Source organism: Stegostoma tigrinum, chromosome 2 (genome assembly GCF_030684315.1).
Source record: "Stegostoma tigrinum isolate sSteTig4 chromosome 2, sSteTig4.hap1, whole genome shotgun sequence".
In the NCBI taxonomy this organism is placed as follows: Eukaryota; Metazoa; Chordata; class Chondrichthyes; order Orectolobiformes; family Stegostomatidae; genus Stegostoma; species Stegostoma tigrinum.
The window spans coordinates 63,451,416-63,472,634 of NC_081355.1; the positions used below are offsets into that span (position 1 = coordinate 63,451,416).

Consider the following 21,219-nt stretch of genomic DNA (forward strand, 5'->3'; position numbering starts at 1 on the left):
TTAATACAGATAAGTGAGAGTTGTTGCAATTTGGAAAGTCAAATCAAGGTAGGAATTTCATGGTGAATGGTAGAGCCTCAAGGAGTGTGGTGGAACAGAGGAACCTTGGGGCATGGTTCTCTGGAAGTGGAGTCACAGGTAGACATGGCCAAAAAGGTGCAAAATAAAAGGACTTTGGGATACTTGCACACAAAACACAGAAAGCTTACACAGGAAAGCTAGTGCAATAATGGTCCTTATTTCTGGGTGAGCTGGAATATGCATAGAGAGGTTTTATTGGAACTATGCAAGGTGCTGGTGAGACCATATTTGAAATACTGATAGCAGTTTTGGTTCAGAGACAGTAGGAACTGCAGATGCTACAGAATCTGAGATAACAAGGTGTCGAACTGGATGAACACAGCAGGCTAAGCAGCATCAGAGGAGCAGGAAGGCTGACTTTTTGGGTCTAGACCCTCCCTCAGAAATTTCTGGAGAAGAGTCTAGGCCCAAAACGTCAGCCTTCCTGCTCCTCTGATGCTGCTTGGCCTGCTGTGTTCATCCAGCTCTGTACCTTGTAATTTTTTTTTTAAATAGCAGTTTTGGTTCCTTTTTATTTAAGGAAAGCTATTTAATTGGAGACAGTATGGAGACGGTTCACTAGAATGATCCTTCAGACTGGAGGGACTGTCTTATGAACAAAGGCTACAGAGTTTAGGACTGTACTCGCTGGAGTTTAGAAGAATGAGAGGTGATCTCATTGAAGCGTAAGGCATTGCAACTAAGGGGCTTGAAAAGGTAAATGCTGTGAGAAAGACTCTCCCATGAGCGGAAACAAGGACCAGAAGACACAATTTCAGAACAAATGCCTGTCAATATAAGACTGAGATGAGGGGTAATTTCTTCTCCCAGAAGGTTGAGTGTCTTCAGATTTCATTGCTCAGAGAAAAACCAGGATAGACTGGTGAGCCTTATGGCAGCGGTGGATAAGTTGTTGGAGGGATTCTGAGGGACAGGATTTCTGTGCATTTGGAAAGGCAAGGATTGATTAGGGATAGTCAACACGGCTTTGAATGTGAGAAATCGTGTCTCACTATCTTGATTGAGTTTTTCTTTTGAAGGAGTGACAAAGAAGATTGAAGGCAGAGCGATAGATGTTATCTTGTATGGACTTCAGCAAAGCATTTGACGTGGTTCTGCATAGTAGACTGATTAGTAAAGTTAAAACGCGTGGGATTCACAGGGAGATAATCCATTGGCTACAAAATTGGTGTGGTGGTAGAAGCATGCTTTTCAGACTGGGGGACTGTGACCACTGGTGTGCTGCGAGGATCAGTGCTTTTCCACGTTAAAGACTCCTGTTGCCTTGGTGTTATCCCATCAGTATTTTCTAAATATCCTGTTATAATACTTCAGCATTTTCCCTTCCACAGATGTTAAGCCAACCAATCTGTAATTCCTAATGTTCTTCCTTTTTTTAAAAAGTTGTTGTATTTGCCACCCTCCAATCTGCTGGGGGACTGGTGTAAAATCTCCAGAATTTTGGAAGTTGACAAAAAACACATCCACTGTTTCCATGTCTACCACCTTTTAACATTCCTGGGATATCAGCCACTGGGAATTCATCAGTTTTCTGTCCCAAGGTTTCCAAATAGGCAAGTGAAATTAAGGTATTTGTACAATTTCTGCCTTGTTTCTCTGTAAAAATGTTTGCAAAATTTCCTAAATTCAAGAGCAGTAGATTTCCCATTCCTGAAAATGCATTTGTTTAAAGTAATTAGTGTTTGATTTTATAATCAAAAATAGGGCATCATGGTGGCTCAGTGGTTTGCACTGCTGCCTCAGAGCACCAGGTACCCTGGATTCAATTCCACCCTTGGGTGACTTTCTGTATGGAGTTTGTACGTTCTCCCTGTGTCTGTGTGTGGGTTTCCTCCCCGGGTGCTCCGGTTTACCTCCCACAGTCCAGAGATGTGCAGGGTAGCTGGATTGGCCATGCTAAATTGCCTACAGTGTCCAGTGATGTTTCAGTTAGACATGGGAAATGCAGGGGAATGGGTCTGGGTGGGATGCTCTTCGGAAGGATAGTGTCGACCTTTTGGGCTGAATGGCCTGTTTCCACACTGTACGGATTCTGTGGTGGAATATGTTAATTTATTGGCACTGGGATGCATATTTTATAATATATTCAAGACCAATCTATTGTTTTGATGTTAAACGCTTTAACTAGTTTGAGATTTGTGATCCAAAACAGGCAAATTGTTCCAGGTGACCTCTGCCTACGTCAATTCTTTGAAAGATCTAATTAGTACTGTCTCCTCTTAGCCCTGCATATTTTTATTTTTATTTTTATTTTTATTTTTATTTCCATTTTGAAAATTATGTGCTTTTTTTAAAGAAAATGTTCTAATTTATTCTCTAATACTCTTATCAGTTATTTTAAATCTGTTTCATTGGATATTTGATCCATCTATCACTGGATACAATCTACCCTTATTTACACTATCAGAACCCTTCATTTATTCAATCTCTAAATAGAGCAGAAACATTATGTTTAATAGAGCAACCTCAGCTTCTTTTACTCTGTCTGCTTAACTGAAGTCTTTTATCACTGGTAGCATTTTAGATCTCCACTGTGCCCTCTCTAAGGTGTCAATAATAAGAATTGGATGAAATACAAACATATGAATTAGGAGCAGTATTCCTCTAATTTTTTTTCTGGCTACACAGGATTCTTGAGGCCTGTGTATGGTAGAGACCTCCGGAACCAAAAGTCAATATGGTGATTGGTGTGCCGATGCCAATAGCAGAACCTTGGAGTGGTTGCACTTCATTGACTCCTGTGTTAACCAGGAATTTGTCTACCTGTGCATCAAAAGTATTCAATGAGCCTACCTCCATTGGTCTCCAGGGAAGAGAGTTGCTTCCAAAAAATCCAATCCTCAGAGTTTCTCCTGATCTCTGCCTTTAGTGAGAGACTTAACAGTATAAAATTATCTCCCTTGTTCTTCTGTCTCTGTCAAGGGGTGACATCCTTTCAATATCTACCCTGTTAGGAGATTTTTGTGCTTGAATTAGTCTTCGGAATTTCAAAGGATGCAGGCTGAGCCTGAGCAATGTTTCGTTAAGGTTAAGCATCAATTCTTTACTTTGGTATTAAGGCAAGATCCATAGGCCTTTTTAAAAACAGCCTCCTCAAGTTGCACTAATCTTTGAAGATGAAGACAGAGAAACCATATCTTTTATTCTGCCATTAATTTTAAAATTATACAATTAAGCTTATTTTGCCTTTTCATTTTTCTCAGTAAAATGCATTTTTTCCACAAGGTGAGCATGTTACTTGTTCTCCTACATTATTTTAATAACTCCTTCTTTGGACAAGAGCATGCATAGTTAAGCCAACATTTATTTTTCCGTCCCTAATTGACTTTGTAAAGCTGTTGGTGAGCCACTTTCTTGAATATAATTTATTAGGCCATTTCTTCTATCATTTTCTCCTATATCATTCTGCCTGTCTTGTTTGAATCTCTTGCTCTCCCCTTCGCTATCTGCTACATTTCAGAGCGTGGTGCCGTCTCTAACACTTTAAATTCTGACCAATTTGTCCAACTGCAGATAATAAGAAATGGTCCAATTGCTGACCCCTGGTAGACATAATTGTATACTTCCATGTTCACCATTACTCTTCTTTTTGCTTTTGGTATTTTAACCAATTTCAGATCTAAGCTGCAACTGCTCTATTAATTGCTTAGCCTTCAGTTTTGATAACTACTTTTTATTCTTACTTATTTCTTCCACTGCTATCTATCTAAGGCAAGATATTTGTCTGAAACAGTATAATTTTGCCTTTCTTTAATGGAGATATTCTACATTTGATCATATTTGTAAGTCTGTAACAAACAACTAGTTTCCAGTATGTTTCACGAGGAAGGAGTGATTCTTTTACTTCTACATGTCAGTAGCCTGAATCCCAAAATCTAATGGGACACTGGTCAACTGCTTTTCTTCTGGTTTCTGCTTTTGGTCCTATGTCGTTTAGGTGGTCGTACCTTGAATTTATACTGTCAGCAGCTTAGCTTTCAGAGTCATGAGAGCGCACACCTTCACACCACACCAAAATACTGTCTCTAGTGAAGGAGTTCTAAATGAATGTTGTTGGTTTCAGAGGGTTGAAGCCTTTGCTTTTAGATTAAAACAATTATGATTCAAATTGCTACCAATACAATGCTACTGGAAACATTTGGTGATATCTGATATTGGATATGTGCTTGGTATTTTGGAGAAAGTTACTGAGAAGTCAATAGTTGGAAATTTCTGAGAGTCCATTGGATATTAATTCCCATGTTACTCTTGAAACAGATGTCTGATTTTTGTCCAGACAATTTCAATCCAGCTGTAATATCTAGTAATGGTACTAGTCTCTTTTTATCAATACCTTGGAATTTCTTAACCTATATCATAGTAATTACTGGTCAGTGTTGTGTGATAGTGCAGAAATTCCATGAAATATTGATACTGTATCATTTTCCAGGACTTCTAATCTTATCTGATTTCTTAAATGAAATAGGGAAAAGCTAATTATTCTAGCTCAGTCCTATTCTGACAGGAAAAGAAAGGGATCATGAAAGTGTACCTTAACCTTTCAGCCACAAAATTGTACTTCGGTTCTTTTGAATTTCAATTGAAGGCGGTGTTTCCAGGAATCTAAGATAACAAGGTGTGGAGCTGGAGGAACACAGCAGGCCAGACAGCATCAGAGGAGCAGGAAAGCTGATGTTTTGGCTCTGGACCCTTCTTCAGAAATTGGGGAGGAGACAGGGACACTGAAATAAATGGGCGGGGGGAAAGTGATGGAAGGTGGATAGTAGACCAGATAGGTGGGAGAGGTGGTGGACGGGTCAAAGAGGTGGGGATGTAGCGAGTAAGGGTGAGTGTAGGTAGGAAGTGGGGGCTGGTCAGTGAAGTGGGAGGAGCAGATAGGTGGGAGAGAAGTTGGAAAAGTCAATGAGGCAGGGATGAGAGGGGGGCTGGTCTTGGGATGAGGTCGGGGGTGGGGAGATTTTGAAATTCAAAGTCTACGTTGAGACCATTGGGATTGTAGGCTTCCAAGGAACATGAGGTGCTGTTCCCCCTGTTTCCGGGTGGCATTGTTGTGACACTGGAGGAGGCCCAGGATGGACATGTCGTGCAGGGAGTGGGAGGGGGAGTTGAAGTGGTTTGCGACTGGGAGGTGTTGTTTGTTGCAAACCGAGCGTAGATATTCCACAAAGCAGTCACAGAGCCTCTGCTTGACCTCTCCGACGTGGATGTACAGGTGAACATCTGTTTAATGTGGAAGGCTTTTTTGGGGGCTGGGATAGAAGTGAGGGAGCAGGTGTAACACCACCTGCGGTTGCAGGGAAAGCTGCGGGGGGGAGGGTAGTGGGACAGACGAGGGAGTTGCAAAGAGCAGGCCCTGTGGAAGGCATAATAAAGTTGGGGAGGGAAGTATCCTTCATAGTGGGGTCAGATTGCAGGTGGCAGAAGTGGCGGAGAATGATGCGTTTAACCTGGAGGTTAATGGGGCGATACATGAGGACGAGGGGAATTCCATCTTTGTTTTTATTGCGGGGGGAGCATTGCACTCCTTGAAAAATGAAGATATCTGGGATGTCCCCGAGTGGAACAGGAGCAGAGGTGGAGAAATTGGGAATAGGGGGATTGCCTTTTTGCAGGAAAGTGTGTGAGAGGAGGTGTATTCTAGGTAGCTGTGGGAGTCAGTGGGCTTGAAATAGATAGTTTCGAGGTGGTTACCAGACATGGAGACTGAGGTCCAGGAAGGGGACACAGGTATCAGAGATGGTCCAGACGAACTTGACATTGCGGTGGAAGGTGTTAGTAAAGTTGAACTGTTTGAGTTCCTTGTGGGAGCACAGGTGGTGCCGACACAGTCGTCCATGTAATGGAGGAAGAGATGGGGGATAATTGCAGAAGAGGAACTGTTCCATGTAGCCTACAAAGAGGCAGGCATAGTTTGGGCCCGTGTAGGTACCTGTGGCCGCCACCTTAGTCTGTAGGAAGTGGGAGGAGTTGAAGGAGAAGCTGTTAAGGGTAAGGATGAGTTCGGTTAGGTGGATAAGGGGTCAGTGGAGGCGGACTGGTTGGGCCTGCGGGAGAGGAAAAAACAGGGCATTCAGACCATCTGCATGGGAAATGCAAGTATACAGGGACTGGACATCCATGAAGATGAGGTGTTGGGGGCCAGGGAATTGGAAGTTTTGGAGCAGGTGCAGTGTGTGGGTGGTGTCCTGGACCGGGGGAGAAAATAGAGTTGAGATAAGTGGAGATAAGTTCGATGTCTCTGCCTGCTACTGACCCAATGGGTCAGCCAGGGCAGTTGGTTATGGATTTTGGGAAGGAGATAGAAACGGGTGGTGTGGGGTTGGGGAATGATGAGGTTATGGATGGTCTGGGAGATGATGTTTTGCTGGTCAGGGGTGGGGTCATGATCAAGGGAGTGGTAGGCGGTGGTGTCAGAGAGTTGGGTCTAGCTTTAGTGATGTAAAGGTCAGTGCACCATACCACAACTGCACACCTCCCATGCCTATGAATTTGATAGTGAGGTTAGGGTTGGAGCGGAGGACCGGTTCTATGGGGGAGTGGTTGGAATGGGTGAGAACGGTGGAGAGGTTGAGGCGATTGATGTTGTGATGGCAGTTAGAGATGAAGAAGTCGAGGGAGGGCAGGAGGATAGTGTGTGTTGGAGGCAGGAGAAGGGGTCTGTAGAGGGTGGATGAGACTCTCTATTAAAGAAATAAGCATGGAGGTGGCAGAAAAACTGTTTAACCTCCAGGTGTGAGTAGTATTCGTTGATGTTCGGATGGAGGGGGGTGAAGGTGAGTCCTTCACTGACAACTGGCAGTTCGTCCTCAGTGAGGGGCCGGTCTGGGCGGTTGGTGAAGGGCTGGGAGCTGGTGTTGACTTTCAAGCTGCTGGCTGTAGGGGCGGTGGGTGGAGTGGTGTCGGCTGGTGTGTCCTTGATGCAGGCAGGACGCTGCGGTATCCCCAGTGAAGATGGCAGAAGAATGTAAACAGCGCAGAAATGGCATGACTGGTGTTGGTGGATGTGCCATGTGGAGTCCTTCTGTGTGGTAACCAAGTGTGTGGCTTACATTTGGCTATCGGCTTGATATTGCTGTATTCTTGATATCGTGGACAGGCTAGAGGAGCACCATGTGGTAATTCTATCTTCTGCCATGACCCCCAATTTACTGTCTCCTGCTGTTGACTCTTGCTGTAGAACTATTTTGTAAAATGTTTGAAGTCACAAAGAACCTATATATTGTAATGTTTATCTTTCTTATAGGCGCCACAGTAAAATTGGAAGACTTTCTGTTATTGGAGCTTTTGCAGTGGTTTAAACAGGATTTTTTCCAATGGGTAGATACTTTGCCCTGTAACAATTGTGGAGGAGCAACACAGGCATCAGGTTCGCTTTCACCATCCAGTGAAGAGATAAGATGGGGTGCTCAAAGAGTTGAAAATCATCTTTGCAATAAATGTTATACCTGCAATCGATTTCCAAGGTATACAACTCCTGTGAAGTAAGGTTTGTGCTGAATAATGCCAAAATTTCAACCCACACAATTCAATTTGACTTGTGTACGATAATCCTTTAGTTTACTGGTGAGACACTGCGTACTTTATTTAGGGTGCACTTGGATATTCATTTTTAAAAGTATTCTTTCGCATTCAAATCTAGCAATTCAAAAAGGTACAGCATTTGATAATTCTTAAATGTAAATTTAGTTTCAAGTAGTTATCAATTTCCATTTTTTTATTTGGGAGAGGGATATGAACCTTTGGATTGTTTACACAATAAAAGCAACTTGCTACCTTTACCAAATCTATTGTTTGACTTGCTTGATTGTTTGACCGAATATAAATTTTTTACTCCCAGTCATAAATAAAGTAAGGAAAACATATTTTTTCCACTGTATTTCACATTGCTTTAAGTAGATTTGTAATTTATTTCACAGACAATCTTGGCATTTCACCCATCAGCAATCTTTTATTACCAAACAAAAAATCTGGGCATCTGAAATAAAAGCCAAAAGTTCCAAAAACGCTCAATAGCTCTGACAGCAAGCAGTTAGCTCAGAATTGAGATCCTGCCTTATGGGTCTATCCCGAAGGATATATAGCAAAATTTTTATTAACTGGCACTTGTGGGTCCAGGAGCGTACCAGTTGATCAAATATTTCAGTTGATCAAGTTGTTCATATGTAAAAACACACACTAGGTAATAGAAACATAATGCAAGGGTTATACAGGTCATTGTTATATATTATTTAATGCATAAATCACAAACAAAACTTATTGGCAGACAGCCTTCTCATTTGCACCTTCAAATGATTAATTAGATTTCAATAATGCAGTAAACATCTGGTATTTCGGGTATATAATTTTTGCCGGTACTTTAGGTGCCAGTTAAAATAAAGTTTCCTGTATTCAAGCAATTTTCCCACCATCGATGCCTTTAAATAGGGAAGTTTTTTTTGTTCATGAGATGTGGCCATCGCTAGTATCTATTGCCCATCCCTGTTATCCTTGAAGTGTGGTAATCTGTATTCTTGAACCTCCTGCAATCCTTGTCAGCTCTTTCACTACCTTGCAATCCAGGGAATCCATTCTAGAATCCAGGGAATTCGAAGATTAAGACCAACATATTCCTTAAAACTGAAGTCATTGATTTTAAAACCATAAGATGTAGACTATCAGATTATAACAATACGTCAGCTTTTATTCCCATTCATTTCTCAAAAATCTCTGCTGACAGTTTACAGTATGCCTCTTGGATAATGTACCCTAGGTTCTCACTATTTGAGTTCTTGTTCGAAAAAAGGATAAAATATTTGACTAATGTCTGCTTTCCTGTTATAAATTTTCCTGCATTTGTCTCCAAGGAATCCACATTTACTGTCACTAATCTTTTCCTATATTGTAAAAACATGAGCTTTTTAAAATACTTTATAATTTGTTGTCCGGCTGTTTCTTGATCATGCTTTTTTTTAAAACTTGCAATCTTCAAGTTTATTGCATTTCCTATTATAAGGCTCATTTAAACAAGAACTATTCTTAACTTCTGTAGCTTGATTGTATCACTTTTTTTCTAATGGATTTTTCTTTTCATTAAAAGAATACATGTTTCTTAAGAATTATGAATGATTTCTCTAGATGCTTAAATGTCATTATATCTTTTAATCCAGTTTTGTGATCTACATTGCCCAATTTGCCCTCACTCCTCTGGTTGGCTTGGCTTAAATTCCAAATCTCAAATTTGTGGCTCAACCACCTGACACTCCAGTTCTATGAAATTCATAATTATGACAGCCAGTCTTCACTAAGGAATAGTTACCAGTGAAATTATTTATTACATGGACTTTTTGACAAAGCTAGACCTAAAATACCCTAGTTACTTGTTAGTTGCTCAGCATACTGTTTTACTCATGACTTTGTTTGTTTGTTTCTTTACCTTTTTACTATCAATCGTTTTCATGAAAAACATAATAACCAGGAATAGGCCATTTAGACCTTTGAGCCTGCTCCGCCATTAAATAAGATCATGGCTGATCTTTTTGTGGCCTCAGCTCCACTTACTCATCCCGTCACCATAACCATTAATTCCTTTACCATTCAAAAAATTATCTTTCTTAGCTATGAAAACATTCAATTAGGAAGCCTCAACTACTACATTGGGCAGGGAATACCATAGATTCGTTACACTTTACTTGAAGAAGTTCTCCCTCAATTCATTTGAGTTTGCACATTCTCCCCGTGTCTGCGTGGGTTTCCTCCGGGTGCTCTGGTTTCCTCCCACAGTCCAAAGATGTGCAGGCTAGGTGGATCGGCAATGCTAAATTGCCCGTAGTGTTCAGGGGTGTGTGGGTTATAAGGGGATGGGTCTGGGTGGAATACTCCAACAGGCAGCGTGGACTTGTTGGGCCGAAGTGTGGAAACAGGCCCTAAGGGAATCTAACCTAATCTAAATTTGCTCCCCCTAATTTGAAGCTATGTCCTCTTGTTCTTGTTTTAATTGCCAGGAGAAACATCCACCCTGCTTCTAGCTTATTCCCTTCACAATTATTTCCACCTTCATTCTTATAAATTCCAATGAATATAATCCCAGTCTACTCAGTCTCTCCTCATAAGCCAACCCTCTCAAATCCAGAATCTATCTAGAGAATCTCCTCTGCACCCTGCTCCAGTGCCAGCACACCCTTTTCTTAAGTTAAGAGACCAAAACTGCTTGCAGTACTCCAGGTAGGGCCTCACTAGCACCCGAGACATCTGCAACATAATCTGTTTTAAACTCAATCTCTCTAGCATGAGGGACAAAATTCCATTTGCTGTCTTAATTATCTGTTGCACCTGCAAACCAACCATCTGTGATTCATGCACAAGGACACCCAGTCCCTCTGCACAACAGCATGCTGGAATTCTTTACTGTTCAAATAATAGTCCATTTTACTATTATTTTAACCAAAATAGATGACTTTACATTTATCAACATTGTACTCCATCTGCCAGATCTTTGCCCACTCTCAAACTATCCACATCCCTCTGCAAAATTTCAGACCCCTGTACACACTTTGCTCTCCACTCATCTTAGTGTCATCCACAAATATTGACAGACTACACATGGTCCCCAACTCCACGTGTTAATTGTAAACAACTGTGGTTCCAACACTGATGCATTTCTCTCACTAAAAGAATTTAAGCTAACAGGCCTATAATTCCCTACCTTTTGTCTACACTTTTTTTAAAAAACAGTGGTGTCACATTTGCCATTTTCCAATCTGCTGCAATCATCTTATCTTCTAAAAGACCAATGTTTACTTTAGCCACAATTTTTTTTCATTTTACATAGTGGAAGAAAATAGTTTCTACGAATGTCTTCTTTCTTTTGAGACTGTTCCCTGTAAACATCTGACTCAACAAACTTGACTGTCCCTCATCATCTACTTAGCCTATTCATCTTGTCTCTGATGCACACTTCCTTTTCTGGGTTTTTAAATGCAGAGATTCAAAAAGAAAACTCATTGCCACCTTCTCTCGGTTAACTAGGGATAGGGTTAGGTTGGCCTAGCCAGCAACACCTATACCCCATGAAGAAATGAAAAACCACACCCTTTTGCTTCAAGAATCTAGTTTTACCATACATTGAATTGCGTACATTATTACGTTTCTGATTGAATTTGCACTCCTGTTTTAGGACTGTTCACAAGCAGTCATACTTGAATGATAATAGTAATAAATCTGTCCAGCCTTTAAAAGTGGGCCAAGAATTAACTGCTTCAAAACAATTGGCGTATAATTGGGTTAAACATCTTTCTTTCTGACAGCAGTTGTGCTGTATCTTCCCAATTGAATCATCTTATGGCCAATTACAGAATTGCTCAAACCAAGTTGTGTATCACAAATAAAATGCAAAAATAAACCATAATCCCACTGCGTCCACTTTAGAATTTCTGAATTTTGACTTCCACTTCCAAAGCTCCTCATTGTGAACTTAACAGTATGCCCCTGTAACTTAATGTCTACTTTTTAGGCTGGCAAAAAGATTGTTCCAGAAGTAGTGCACACATTGCTTTTGATCTTCTAGACTTTCCAAAATTCAGGAACCATCTCCACGATATGCAAGATAGCAAAGAAAGTTCGTGTGAGTGAAAAGAAAGCAATGTCATGGGCTGAAAGACCAGAGATGGAGGAACCAAGTTCTTAAGGTTATAGGACTGAAGGAAGTTACCTATATAGTAAGAAGGGAGAATCTAGAATGGATGTGAACATGATAATTTTGGAATTGAGGTGTTGATAGGTCAGCAGGCCTATGAGTGATGGGTAAGCAGGCTTTGATGCAGCTTATATTTGCAGCATAATTTTGAATGAAATGTGATTTATGGAAGATGGAATTTGGGAGATCAACCAGACAGGGCTTGAAGTGGTAAAAGTATGGATGAGTATTTCAGCAGCAGTGGGAATGAAGCAGAGTTAAATATGAATGATGCAGTAGTAATCCTGAACAAAATATCTAATCAGAAGCTCAACTCGGAGTCAGAGGGTGTTGAAATTGGTAACAGTTTTATTCAGCTCAAGGTGGTAATGAGGCAACAGAATATATATTGGGACTCATTGCAAGAACTGGCTGTAGATAAGAAATAGATCTTGGAGGGTTCAGAATATTAGAGTTGGAATTGAATAATCACATGAGGATTTGTTTGACTAAAAATTTGAGTTGGACAAAGCAGAGAAAATCCCATCACACAAAATAGGGGAGGGATGTTGGAACTGGTTCACGTAGAATTGTTTATTAGCACAGAAACAGACCAGGTGCCAAACTGGTACAAGCCACCATTTTGTTTCACTCAAACCTCCTTCCATCTTAGCTCATCTAATTAATCCGTTATCACCCTCTATTCCCTTTTCCCTCATACTTATCTAGTTTCCTCTTTAATGCATCTTTGCTTTGAAATTCAACTACTTTCCTTGACTGAGGGTTCCACTTCCTAATTAAAGAAGTTCTCACTGATTTGTCTATTGGATTTCTTGATAACTATTATATTGATAATCTCCTGGTTTCCTCTTCCTTCAAGTGGATTCATTTTTATTAAAAACATTTCCGATTGTGAAGGAGCTATATTAGATCACCATTCACTTTTTATTCAAAAGAAAAGAAATTCATCCCTTCCTGATGGGTATTATTCCACAGCTCAAGGTTTTAATCTTACCCCTTGTAAATTTTTTGGTCCTTTCCTCAGCCACTTTATTATAATCTGGTATCAAGAATAGCACTCAAATGTGATCAAACCAAAGCTTGAATAAATTTAGAGGACATCTACTTTTCAACTTGATTCTCACAATGGGATGGTTGTTTGACAATGTGAGAATGAAGTTGAGGAATGAGAGTGTACTGTGATCTTAGACACAGGATGTCAACAATGACTGATTAGAGGCATTTCAGTGCTATGATAGTGTATAAAACCTGATTTGAGAATCTCAATACAGTTGAGAGAAGAGGGACATGGATTTGGGAGGTGACAACACATTCAAGGTTTAAGGGTGAGCAGACTGTTTACATTGCTGGCTACTTAAATTAAGGAATGGAAGTTGAATAGTCTCCAACTTGGGAGAACAGCAGATGGATTCCACAGAAAGGCAGAGCTCAGAAAAGGTGCTAAGTGAGACAGGAGAAAAGCTAGTTAGTGATTGATACATGTTCAGGAGGGGAATCTATAGAAAATTAAGTTTCATTGGTAATGGGAAAGGTTGTGATTAAGCTGGAGGCAGCTGAGTAGATGATTGGTCTTAGTAACAAATAATCTAAGTTCTATTTCTTTTAAAAGCTCAGGGGAAAAAGGGTTTAAACAGGAGAGTTGGAAGTGGTGGAGAAAGTCAGGTGGAATTTTACATTTCAGCATGATACTTGGTGAGTAGGTTTTGGTAAAAGGCAACAGAACTCAATAACACACTGTGGCCCAGACAGATCTGAATGATCAAACCAGTTCTGTGCTGGATAAATTGAAGTCTTACAACCCTTGAGCTTGAATGGCTAACCTGGAATTTTCTTGGGGAGAAAGAGCGAATGTGGCACAGGTGAGGGACAATGGTAGAATTAATGGAGTAGGCAAGGAAGTGAATGAGAAGGTCATCAACTCTAGGACTATCATTCCTAATGTAGGGACTAAGATAAAACAGTTGAAAGTTGACGACTTGGACTTTATTTCAGTGTTTGAAATGTGAAATGAAATAAGATGGTTCTAAGAAAATGACTAGAATTGGCCTTATTTATATGTAATGCAATAGAAATCGAGACAGAAAAATAGTAAGGCTAAAGATGCCATGAACGATGGTAAGGAAGTTTTATAGGAAGGGACAGGTTAAGAGAGGGCAGCAGGACAATATACTTAAAAACAGAATACTTGCAGAAGATGAGTTGCTCATGCCATTTATTAATTTTGATTTTACTACTTGCACTTATACAGTAAACTGAAGGGTGATTTACAATGAGTGTACTGATGTCGGATCATTCTAGTAACATCGATTGATCCATCTTGCATTGAAGCATTGCAATATTTATAAATTACTACTTCCTCTTAATAAAACTTGTACAAGTATTAAGATATCATATCTCAATATTGGCCCAAAGTCAAAGATAACCAACATTTGTTTTGTTATAGTACAGATGATTTGTCATCTTCACTGCTGATATCATACAATTACGTGAGATCATACAGAGGACCTCCTTGTGCCTCCACAGAAAACTTTAGCACGTTGACATAATTCTAACCATTTAAAGATAGTGTCTGAAGTTGATAAAAACAAACAAAAACAAAGTCAAGGATTATTGGAAATTGTAACTGAACTGCATGCATGGACAATTGTTTTTGGACCCTGGTCTGATCCTTGTAGTCCAGTTGGAAGCAAGTTCATCAGTGTATTTGGCTTTTGAGACTACCCTGTTCCAATTTTTCTTACTTTATGAATAACAGTATGGGATGTTTACTTGTATGAAATAGCAGTCTCTGTTATAATCTGCTTTTGTGTATGTTAAAATATTTCTTGGAAGTTATTCTCTGTAAAAATTGTTTCCACAAGTTTGATGGTATGTTAATTTTTGACATTTTTTAATGCTCTGAAATATATAGGTATAATCATGCTGAAAAGTTATTGGAAACCAGGAGGGGACGATGTGGAGAGTGGGCCAACTGTTTCACACTTTGCTGCAGAGCCATGGGGTTTGAAGCAAGATATGTTTGGTGTACAACAGGTAAAATAATGTATATCTGTAAAATGGAAATTTAATAAATGAAAATGTTGTTTACTTTTCAATATTACAGATATTTTGCACAAAATTCAAGAAATGTCAGAAGCATACTGGTAAGTACTGCTGCCTCACAGCTCCAGGGACCCGGGTTCAATTCCACCCTCAAGCAACTGTCTCTGTGGAGTTTCACAGTCTCCCGTGTCTGCATGGGATTTCTCTGGGTGCTCGTTTTTGTGTGCAGGTTAGGTGGACTGTCTATGCTAAATTGCCCATAGAGTCCAGGGATGCATCAGTTAGGTGGTCTAGCAATGGGAAATGCAGAGTTACAGGGAATAGGGTAGGGATTTGACTCTGGGTGGGATGCTTTTCAGAGAGCTGGCGTGGACTTGTTGGACCGAATGGCCAGTTTCCACACTGTTGGGATTCTATGATTCTATTCTATTAAATTATCAGAATAAATGTGCAGTAGTTTTGCAATATTCAAACAGTTCATTTATAGTAATATATGACAAACATGGTGTTTCACTTTTCTGCTTAACATCATGCCACTTCAAGCTTTTGATGTGTACATATTTTGCTGAAAAATACACATTTACTAGCTAAAATAAAGTGAAAGCTGAAACATCTATTATAATTTATGCTAATGCAGTTAATTATAATTATGACATTACTACAATTAAACCACTCTCAAAATTAATTTCTAACCTTCCCAATAAGGGAACTTGTAACACAATCACTACTTGCCTCATCTTTTCGTCTTGCTGCAGTCTGTGCCAGAAAATGGATTTTTTTTTGCAAATCAGCCTTTTTCTTTCTGTAATGTATAACATTGTCTGTGTTTCTTGTATTTATAGACTTGCCTTTGGATTTGCCTGATATCATTCCTAAAAAATAAATCAAAAATGTCCTATGCATGAATGGCTAATACCAATGATTATAGTCTGTACGAGTTGTTTTATGTCCATTCAACTTTGATTTAACACTTTTGCAGCTGAGTTAAAACCGGATTTAAGCCTCACTTCAGAGATTTGACCACATCATCAAAATTCATTTAAATGCAATATCAGTTCCCATGGCATCTTTGGAAAGAATTCTCCTGGGATCCTGACAAATAATTATGCCCTAAAACAAATATCTGATCAGGTATTTTTTTAAATTGCCAATTTTAGGACCTTGTTAGGGGCAGATTAACTTTGAAGCTTCCCTAAATTACAACAGTGGCACCAGTCTACGAAGTAGTTCAATTGGCATGAAGCATTTTATAACATCTTTGCACCATAAATACATATTTGATTGTAAATATCAAGGTCCAAGTAGTATGTGGCAATACAAATTTGTACCTAATGTGAAATCTATTTTGCCTGAGGGCAGCTGCAACTCCATTTTAATGTAGCTCCTGAGTCTGACTATTTGATGTACTTGTTTCGTGTATTTGAAGTGATACTGGTAACTTCCTTCATACTTGGAATATGGGTGATGCTGTAACGTCAGTATTTATTAGCAATCCCTAGATGTCTGAAAGCATGAATCAACCAGGTCATGTAAAACTGGAGTCACATCTATAGTATGGATAAATAGGCGTGGCAGGTTTACCTGTGTGCAGTTTTGAGTTTTTATTTTCAATTTCCAATGTAAGCCCTCAATATACCAAGTGTACCAAATTCACCTTCACAACCTGCCATGTCAGCTTTAATCTCCTGTCACATCTGCATTACTAGTTATGTAGGATAATCATTAAACTATCAGATTCCTTGTTGAACAACTGGCATTTTAAACAATTGGCTTGCAAAGTTAATTCAGGGCCATGCTAATGATTCCTTTTTTTAAATGACATTGAGAATGAAAACTACACAAATATTTTCAAATTCTAATGCACTGCAATCCCTGCCATCAGTGTTTTATAACATTAAACAAAATCTGATCATATAAAATGATTGCTCAACCTGATTTAACTGCAATTTATATTAGATGTGGGTTTTTTTGGCATTGTTCTGCATGACTGTAGAGGTGGGATCATTCATAATGTTGGACATATGTCATGCGTGATGTAAGAAAACTGGAATGAGTTATTTTAAAGTCCTTTGACCTAGTTCAGTTGGTTACTGCAGCTGTAACCAGAAGGCTGGTTTTGATAATGCAACTGGATTTTGGTTGTTTTTTTTAGATCATGTATGGACTGAGGTATACTCAAACTCCCAGATGAGGTGGCTGCATTGTGATCCCTGTGAAAATGCTTGTGATAAACCACTCCTGTATGAAGTTGGATGGGGAAAAAAGCTGTCTTATGTTTTTGCATTTTCGAAGGATGAGGTAAAATTTGTGCTTGTGTAAATCCTAATAAGGTGACAATCCCTTGCATATATTGCTTGATTTCAATGACTTTAAAGGATTTGTGAATTGTGTTCTTCTGGCCCTTAGCCAGAGAGGTAATGTTGTGTTTCACATAATGCAGATTCTAGGAATAAGTGGGAGACATGGAAGCAGCAAAGTGCTAATAAGTACTACTGGAATCAGTTTACTACTTCAACTGTGAATAAAATCTTATTAAAATCCTATTAGCAGTTATGTAAATCATGTGCTTGATACTCAGAATGTGACTTTATCTATCTTTTTACTTTATTTATTTGTCTTTCTTTATTTATGTCCACATTTTAAATCTACTTAGTTTTGACACTATTTCTAAATTATTCCATTTATTGTATATGGAAATGTAGCCTTGGTTGACTTTTCCAATCAGACTCTAAGAATGTAGAAACATACTAAACTATCTATTGAGCTATTGTATTTAGCAATATGTTCTTGGATGAACAAGCTTAAGCTGCTCCATCAATTTCACTGTCTTTGTAAGATCAAAGATAGGGCTATCCAGTGATGATACCATATTGATCAGATCTTTTCGCTCCTCCAAACACGAAGCTGCCTGTACTTGGAGAAAGGCAAAGTTTGGGTTGAAAGTCAGTGGTAAGCTCATAACATGAATGACAGGTCTAATAAAAAGATGCTCACTTATCTCTCTGAAATTCAATAGCACATGGTGTCCGAAATTGTCACCACCAGCACCTTGATGGCCCAACTGACAAGGACCTAATTGTACCAATCATATCAAAATAGCTACCAGAAAGAGTGTAGAAGCTGCAACAATTGTCTAATTTCACCATAAGACTACTCGATTGTATACAAGGCACAATTCAGGAATGGGGTGGACTACTGGTTATTTCTAGATGGGTTTAACTGCACCATTTCAAAAAACATCCCAAGTAGGGCAACTCGTTGGTGCCTTTGACATTTGACCAATATCTATAACTTCAATCACTGATACTGGGGACACATTCCAGTGAATCATCTAGTTTTCAGTTATCGCAGTCCTATATTTTGATTTCTAGTAAGACACGAACATCGATATTGTGAGAACACATCACTTCCAAGCCATACACTAACCTGACTTAACATTTATTAACATTCCTCCATCCCAGGAATTCCCAAACTATCACGATTGTGAGGACATAATTGACACAAGGATTATGGTAGCTCAGTAAAACACACAACTAATTTCTAGTTGCCCCAAGTGCATTTTTTGTCAGTTCAAAAAAGATATCTTTAAACAACCTGTTTAAACATGTTATAACACACCTCTGGAGCAGAATAGCATGGTCTTTCTTTTATCTGAAGATCTGTGGGACGAATCCTAATGCCACTCAACTAGTCTATCCCTCCAATTCTCGTAAATGAGTTAATCATTAGGAATATTTTGCATTACTATGAACTGTCTCACTGAGACATCAATTTATTGAGATTATTGTGCAAGGGTTACTTAATTTCAAACTTTCATCACAAGTGTCTTTTTGTAGCCATCTCAATTCTGATTCGCCGATGCATATCAAGGGTAGCTTTGTCAACTAGGGCTTGCTTTTTTTTTTCTCTTATACTGCTTCAAACAGCTCTCAAGAAAATTCGTACAACAGCAGAGCTGTAATTGAATAATTATTGGGAGATTTGCTTTAAGGTATGTTCTTGTTAAACAGTTACTCTCATGTAATGTCCTGCTGCAATCTCAACTTCAATTTCAGAAGTTTAAGATGTGCAGACCTCAAAGTATCTTGCGCAGAACCAGATTAGCCATTCATGCCTGATCTGGCTGGACCATGTCAAGAATTATGAGGCCAAGGTCTCTTCCACCAAAACTGCTCAATACTCCAGGGTCATCCCGAAACACTCGGTGAATTCTTGGCTTCTTCTGCATATATATGTAACTTAAAATTCCTTTTGCTTCCGCCTCACTTCGAGCGACACACATTTGACACTGAGACTAAAATTATCTGTTTTGCTGCATCACTGTTTCTAGCCCAGAAACTATGTATTTCTCTATTTGCACTCCTATCTGCCATTCCAAGCCTATCTTGTGCATGGGACCTACTTCCTGTCCTCTTTTAAATCTGCTCTCACTAGCTTTTTCTTAAAAAAATTCATTCCACCTTTTCTCCAATTTGCCTTTTCCCTTAAAAATCCTTGAATGTGTTTATGCCTCTTAAAATCCATTACCATCTTCTCACAAATTCATAATGCCTATAAATCAAGCTTAAGACCTTGTTTTTAGCATTGATACAGCCTTTATGTGAGTAATAATATGACATTTGCTGTGACTGTGCTATGTATTTTATCTTGTCTTTCTCCACCTCTCTGCAGAATTTGACATGGTCAATCACTTGATATTTGTTTAATGTCTCCTCCTTGTTCAGATGACCTTGCCTAGTTTCATTCTTTGCTATTCAATCGTAGCTAGAGTGCCTTAATGCAATGGATTCTCATCCTGGTCCTATATCCATTCTCTATGCCAAATCCCAAGGATCTATACTTGCCTTTCTACTAGTTCTTAGTTACATACTGCTACATGCCAGCACCCAAGATATGACGTAGACAAACAGGAGGCTGGAAGAACACAGCAAGCCAGGCAGCATCTGAAGGAAAGGAGCAGTCAACGTTTTAGGTCCTGAAGAAGGGTTATACCTGAAACATTCACTGCTCCTTTCCTCCAGATGCTTTCTGTGCTGTTCCAGCCTTCTGTTTGTCTAGCTTGGATTTCAGCATCTGCAGTTTTGTCTCTAGTCAAGAAATGAAGTCAGATTCCAAGTCTACCTCTAAGCATTTGCCTCACCATCAATAACTCCCATTTTCAACTTTTCTACTACCCATGTGTTTAACATCCAAACCTGGATGAGCTGTAGTTTCCTCCATTTCAATATTGGGAAGCTCTGGCTACACCGCAAAGTCTGTTCTCTCTCACCGATTACATGCTGCAATGTCTTAAGCAGACAGTTTGCAACCTACAGTCATGTGACTTCTAAATCTTTATATTCTCTATCTCCGTGACGTCCTTCTCTTATACTGCTGAATTCAGATTTTGCCTAAGCTTATCTACCACTGTAACTACTATCCATGTTGTCACCTCTAGCTTCAACAGTTCCAATGCTCAACTGATTACCATCACATCTTTTTCCGTGTATAAACCTGAACTTATTGAAAACTTTGCTGCCTTCAACCACCTCGTCATGTCTGCTAATCCAAACATGTCTCAAATTTAATCTTTTCTTAGTGTGTAAATTCATTTCAGTTTAATTGTGGCCTTGCCCTTCTCTCTTTCTGTAACTATTACCAGCCCTACAGTCCTGCAAGAACTCTCTTTATTCTTTGAACTCTGGACCTTTGTGCAACCCACCTTGCTTTGCCACAATCATTTGGTGGCCAGGTTTCAGCTATCCAGACCCAGGATTCTAGAGTTCCCTCCCTAAGCTGCTCTCTCATTTTAAGTCTTTCAATAAAAACTTTCCTTTTTGACAATGCAGTTCCTTTTATCATTTCAGGTGGTTGATGTTACCTGGAGATATTCCTGCAAACATAAAGAGGTTCTGACACGCAGAACCAAACTCAATGAGCGATTACTACGAGAAACTATTAATAAATTAAACTCTGAGGTCAGTGTATAACTTGGTGAGCTAGTTCGAATACCATGTGTGAATGCATATGTGCATCTATGACTTTCCTCTTGAGAAAATGATATACAAATGGCAAAAGGTAATAAGCCACCGGTTCTTATATACAATTAACTCTTGATTCAAAGTCAATTATTGCAATGAACTGATTTTGAGCATTTGGGTATTTATTTTCCAATTTGCTGTTTGTATTGCTTAATATAAATTATAGTGTTGTTTGTTAAAATCAGTTCAAATTATCTGAAATAGATTTGGTGTTTTATAAGTGTGTAAATACAATGTTCCTAATAGTACAATTATTTACGGTACTGTTCCGAAAAGTGCATCCCTCCTTTCCTGCTCTCACACCAGGTCTCCTACAGATATATTCTCAAATCTCTCAAATATCACCATCTGAATTAAACAGGAAATGGTCAGGAATCAGCTATTGTCCTACCTCTACAGCACATT

The 21,219-nt window shown here is 39.2% G+C and overlaps 1 protein-coding gene across 1 annotated transcript in view; it reads left to right on the forward strand.

Moving 5' to 3' along the window:
- Window positions 1–21,219, forward strand: part of ngly1 (N-glycanase 1) — a 46,360-nt gene that overhangs the window by 16,838 nt on the left and 8,303 nt on the right. Inside the window, exons 5-8 of the mRNA XM_048558128.1 lie at window positions 7,325–7,544; window positions 14,664–14,785; window positions 16,947–17,092; window positions 20,641–20,751. Coding sequence (XP_048414085.1) covers window positions 7,325–7,544; window positions 14,664–14,785; window positions 16,947–17,092; window positions 20,641–20,751 — 599 coding nt within the window. The remainder of the gene's footprint in view (window positions 1–7,324; window positions 7,545–14,663; window positions 14,786–16,946; window positions 17,093–20,640; window positions 20,752–21,219) is intronic.